General features: G+C 35.8%; 1 protein-coding gene across 4 annotated transcripts in view; it reads left to right on the top strand.

The window, feature by feature from the left end:
• The window catches only part of sufu (suppressor of fused homolog (Drosophila)), a 40,598-nt gene extending 34,875 nt beyond the window's left edge, over positions 1-5,723 (top strand). For all 4 annotated transcript variants that reach the window (XM_087277234.1, XM_087277233.1, XM_087277235.1 and 1 more), the window contains 3 exon segments: positions 1,934-2,072; positions 4,356-4,424; positions 4,519-5,723. In XM_087277234.1, the coding sequence (XP_087133360.1) occupies positions 1,934-2,072; positions 4,356-4,424; positions 4,519-4,608 (298 nt within the window). In that variant the 3' untranslated portion in view covers positions 4,609-5,723.
• The last annotated feature ends 277 nt before the right edge of the window (positions 5,724-6,000 follow it).

Genomic DNA, 6,000 nt, shown 5'->3' on the forward strand with positions numbered 1-6,000 from the left:
GTTTAACAGAGCAAGGAAATTTTCACAGTATGTCTGATAATATTTTTCCTATTGGAGAAAGTCTTATTTGTTGACTTATTTGTTTTACTTCTGCTAGAATAAAAGCAGTTAAAAAAAAAAAAACAATTTTAAGGTCATTTATTAGCCTCTTTAAGCATTTTTTTTTGATAGTCTACAGAACAAACTATCGATATACAATGATTTGCCTAATTACCCTAACCTACCTAGTTAAGCCTTTAAAAATCACTTTAAGCTGTATAGAAGTGTCTTAAAAATGTCTAGTAAAATATTATTTACTGTCATCAAGACAAAGATAAAATAAATCAGTTATTAGACACGAGTTATTAAAACTATTATGTTCAGAAATGTGCTACAACATGAAGTTGGGGAAAGATTAAACGGGGGGTAATAATTTGGTGGGCAAACTTCAACTGTATGTGGCAATAAAAACAGAAAAAATTGTTATATTTAGTTATCAATTATTCTTTTTATTTCTTTGTTCATAGCTACCCAATCTGGCCAACATCCATACAATCACCAACAATCCATCAATAAATCCTCAATAAAACTTAACTTTTTATTTAAAAATGTCTTTTTTAAGTCCATTTATCACAATGGTTTAATTATTTTCCCTACAATAACATTCTCCATGTATTTACTGCTGAGAACACTGACTTGGACAGGCTGTTGGGCATACATTTAGTTTATTATAGTTTTTAATACTTTTAAAACATTTGTCAAGTTTTTTTTTTTTTTTAAATAAAGGTTATGTTGAAAAAAATTTATGTTTACGGTCCCACTTTATATGAAGTGTCCTTAACTACTATGTACTTACATCAACAAATAAATACAATGTACTTACTGTGTTTATAATGTATTTGAGAACACTTGTGGTGCTTTTGAGTTGGGATAGAGGTTGGGTTATGGACAGGTTTGGTGGTATGGGTAGGTTTAAGGGTGGGTTTAGGTGTAAGGGATGGTCAACAGTGTATTAACAAATGTAATTACAAAAGTTAATTACAGATGTAATTACATACATGTATTTAATCAAGCATAAGTACAGAGTAAATACATGTATTTACACAATAAGTCCATTGTAACAAACTATTAATTGCTGTGTAATTACATATTAGTTAAGGCCACTTAAATCAGTAAATGTATGTAAAATATTTATTTTTTAAATATATTTATTTATTATTGTATCATCAAATGTATTAAATAATTATATTGTTTTTGATATGCAAATAAAAATCTTTTCCATCTGGGCCATTGGAAAAGCATTTAGCCCTGTCTTTAAAGTCTAAAATTTCATTCACAATGGTCTTAAAAATTGTCTTAAGTATTAAATTTAACTTGGATGAAGCCTGCAGAAACCCTGTGATGCCTACAGTGAGTTGCATTGGTTATTTTTGAAAAACCTGTATTGAATTTTTCCATGAATACCAGTACATTACACCCCTACACTGCAAGTAGTAGCATACTCGTACACATGACACTCACTTGCCATATATTGTGTCCAAATCCACTTTGCTGAGGTGTGAACTTTTTAACTTCAGGACGGCGCTCGCGTTTCCTGATTTCACTCTAAAGTGAGAAGTACACACTGTTACTGTTGCTGTTTAAATCGCCAATACATTGGAGTTTTACAAACAAACCTAGCTCTCTGACGTGCCAACAGCTTTGATTTCACTGGCATGAACATAGCTGGATATGAGATTTATGTAATCTTCTTGTTTGGACAGAAATGGAGAGACATGGCTCACAGAGAAACCTTTGTTTAAAGTCCAAATGAGAGCAGGGAGAAAGTGAACGTCGGGTTTCTTATAGCTTTAGCCTTTGATATTTCCCGCTCGCTTTAACAGATACGACACTTATCATCATCATCTGTGTAAATGATTCATTCAGCTTTATTCCTTCTAACCTTTTCTTGTAGAGGTCGTCTGCTTCATGGCCGACATTTCACATTTAAAAGTATTAATGGAGACACGGCAATCACCTTCGTATCCACTGGGGTGGAAGGAGCATTTGCCACCGAAGAGCATCCGTATGCTGCGCACGGACCATGGCTACAGGTAACAGACTAGCATTATTAATATACCAAAATACTCACAGCAAAGTGCTTTAAAAGATACTCGAGAAGGTTGAAATATGTGACGGGCTGTTTGTGTGCTAGTAAATGAAATTAGCCAGAATTAAGGGCATTAAAAAGTTTTAAAAAGTAATAAACGTCATCTGATGGTATAAAATTTTCAAGCCCAATTTTTTAGATACATTTTCAATTTTAGTTAAGTGCAGGACTTCATTCTAAAATGTGTGTGGATTTATTTACGCAGCGCCTGCAGTTTAACTTACAGTGGTTTATTATGACACTTTTATCAATCATGTTTTCCTGCAATTGACAGCAAGAACAAACATAGAAGCATTGTCTGATTGACAAGCAGCATCTAACTATGTTCAAAAGAATTTGAAATGCCAAATGGGTTGAATTTATACCCTATTTCGAAAGTAAAACATAGCCTAATAGGTAATACAGTGTGTGGGTGAGAGGGAGGCAGGGTTTCGATGTGGTCCGGTTATGTTGTGGTTCTTTGACTGCTGGTGTTGGTTGCAGTATGGTTAACAATTATGGCAGGTAAAGTAACTAGGTTAATTTTGATATTGTCAATTAAAAATGAATAATATTTTGTGCTCTTTTTGTGTGTTTGGGTGGGTTTTGGGCAGCTTTTGGGATGGAAAAAGTCTGCTATTTCTTTCTACTATCTATCGCTATATCTATATTACCAGGGCCGGCCCACAATAGTATTTGGATGCAGCATTTATGATGCAAGCTGAGATTGCATCACTCAGCAATGCACTCAATGGAGTGAGTGACGTCACTGTGACGGGTAGGGTTAGAGGTGGGGTTAGGTGAGCGGATTAAAAAGCATTGGATGCAGCTCAGATTGCACTGCACCGGGTCTGCAGCCAGACCCCTCTCCCGGCCCGTGGCATCATGAGCGTAAATCTGATTTAACAGTAAGGGGGGACAATAAATAAAAAAATTTCTTTCCAGCATTTTTTGAAGGGGACACAAATAATATGGCCGAATTGTACTAATAACTATATGTCCCCGCAGTTAAAAATGGTTTCATCATCATTATTATTGCATGGAGACTGTCATTATGATTATTTTTAAAGTTTTTCTCCGGTTCAACGACAAAGCAATTTTTTCTTCAAAACTATTTATTGCATTGTTTGTTGTGTTGTTTACAGTAAACTGACTGACTACTGAAGCAGAATAAATGCAGGAAAAGACATTTTCCATACTCATAATAACTAACTGGTTTACATTACACTTGTTAAAATGACCGATCATATTGTAAATCAGTGAGCCTGTGAGGTTCATCTGCTAAACAGCCACAACTCAGAAAACATTTTAAAAAATTGTTCATCCCAAAAGAATTATCATTATCCCTTCAATAAAGCACAACACCCTTACCTGACACTGTACATCTGACTGACCCTGCCCTGCCTGTTCCTCAATCATTTCTTTCTCCTTTGCCTGCGATTAATATTGTGACATTAGTATTTTCATAAGCACTCATTCTTAAAGCCAAATTGCCTTAATACGTGAAGTTTTTGTACTTGGCGTTTAGCTGCACTGAAAAATGATCTTATGTCCATTTTCTCTGTCATTTTATCCAATACATGACACAGCTATGCAAGTTTATTTATGTTGTAGCACATTTTAATGGTAATTCAACATGCTTTACATAAAGAATGCAAAACTATCATAAAAATAATCACAATAAAAACAAAGAATTAAAAAAGGTCAACATTTTAATTTCAAATTAATTGAGTCACTTTAGAAACTGATTATACAAAAATACAGTGGGGTTAGTGTGCACAGTGCTCATTTAGCAAATACACAGCAAAACAATATGCTAATTGTGGTCGTAAATGTTAAGTTAACATTATGCCAAGTCGTCACAAATTAAACAATGTATGTGGCAATAAAAACAGAAAAAATGGTTATATTTATTTATCAATCATGGGGGGGTCGAGCCTCGGATGGGAGGGGACATGTCCCCCCCGTCCCCGCCGGGATTTACGCCCCTGCGTGGCATAGATAGTATAGGCAAATGCTAAGGGCGCCGTACATCCAGGGGGCACCAGAAATTAAGGAATTAAAAAAAAAAGTAACTTCCACTGTTCTTAAAACTATGGTATTACTTCAGAAAGGACCACATTAATTTAGCTGCATAGTGCAAAGCCTACTACTAATAATAATATCGCCTAAGTCATGTTTTGGGGCCTAAAAATGCAGCATTGTTCCACCATTAAACTTTTTTTTTTTCCTGACTTCTTTTATTTAGATATTACTTACTGAGGAGTTTGTAGAGCAGATGCTAGCAGAGGTTCAGGATTTGAGCACCCGTGATGTGGTAAGGTGTTTTCCCTGTACCTGACAATACCATATTTCACTATGTTTTGTAAACTTCTTAAAAAGCTGTATATCTGTTTTCCCCCTTCACCCAGTGTAAGCTGCCGAAAGAGTACAGCTGGCCTGATAAGAAGCTAAAGATCTCAGTCCTGCCAGACACTGTGTTTGACAGCCCGCTGCAATAAGACTCACTGTGCCTGATTACAAACCCACAAACTCTTTTGCCTACAGACAGCTGAAGGAAACAGACACTCTTGTCCCAGAGAGCATCGTAGATGATTGCACAAGACAGAACATTTTATAAATGTACTACATTTTGTATTGTGTCCATTATACCACTTGTCTTTGTGTGGGTCTACCTATTCAATCCTAATTGTGTTTCTTGTCTCAGTTTCAAAAGACGTGCTATGTATTTCTTGTTGAAATTTTAGCAGCACAAGACAACGTGCAAGCACTGGTGCCTTTATTTACCCTGGAGTGTCATGTTGAGATAAAAATCACCTTTCTTAAAGGAACAGTTCACCCAGAAATCAAACAGGCGTCATGTACTCACACTTAACTTGTTCCAAACCTGGCCTCTCGTCTTTTCATATTGTTTTTCTGGATGTCAAAACTACCGGTTTCCAACAGTCTTCACTGTTGTTTTGTGTTCAACAGAATATTAGAAAGACTAAACAGTTTGGAGCCACTTTTGAGAGTGAGTAAATAGTTATTTGGGGGTGAACTGTCCTTTTAAAGTCCTGCTTGTAATGTGAAGGTAAGCATACTACAATGTTTATATATAAACACCAAGTCTGAGTATCTGGTTTTGCTCAACTTACCTATTTAAAACCCAGTAGTGCCTATTAAATGAGGATCATCTTTCATAAGGGCTTTAACTGTTCACCAGTAGGTGGTTAGTCAGTTCACCTACACAATACCAAAGCCTGTACATTATGTGTAGTTACATACAACGTGCAAAGTAACATGATGAGGAGCATGAAATTGCTTTTTTTTGTTGTTCTTTTAAACAATTTCACTTGTATTAAACTTAATTTCCTTTGACATTTTGATTGCATTCCAAGCCTCCTTATAGGAAAGCAAACTAACTGGTTTCTGAATGGCAGTCAATTTCTCTGAATGCGTGGTTGTCGTTTTTGGGATATGTGCTCAATATTTTAGGTCAAAGTGTATAAAAGAACCTCTATTAGTGCTTTTCAAAGATGAATTTAATTAGAGTGTACTGACATATTTTGTTTTTAAATCACTACACTGCCTGTGGTTTTGTTACCTTTAAGTGCATTAAAGTTATTTACATAAATCAAGGTGTTTGTGTTCATTTTAACTGCGCAGGCTGAAAGCTGAACACAGTTGCTGCTTATTTGTCGACTGCACATCCATGCTAATCTCCTGTTCCAGCAAATCCTAGTGCTGCTCTTGAATTGAGATCTGGTGACTGGGGGTCATTTGAGCACAGTGAACTTGGGGTCATGCTCAAGAAAACAATTTTAGTTGTTGGAGTTTTGTGATACGGTGTGTTATCCTGCTGGAAGCAACATCTCAAGATGTGAACGCTGTGGTGGACGTGATCAGCTACA

This window comes from Danio rerio, chromosome 13 (genome assembly GCF_052040795.2).
Source record: "Danio rerio strain M-AB ecotype USA chromosome 13, GRCz13ab, whole genome shotgun sequence".
Lineage (NCBI taxonomy): Eukaryota > Metazoa > Chordata > Actinopteri > Cypriniformes > Danionidae > Danio > Danio rerio.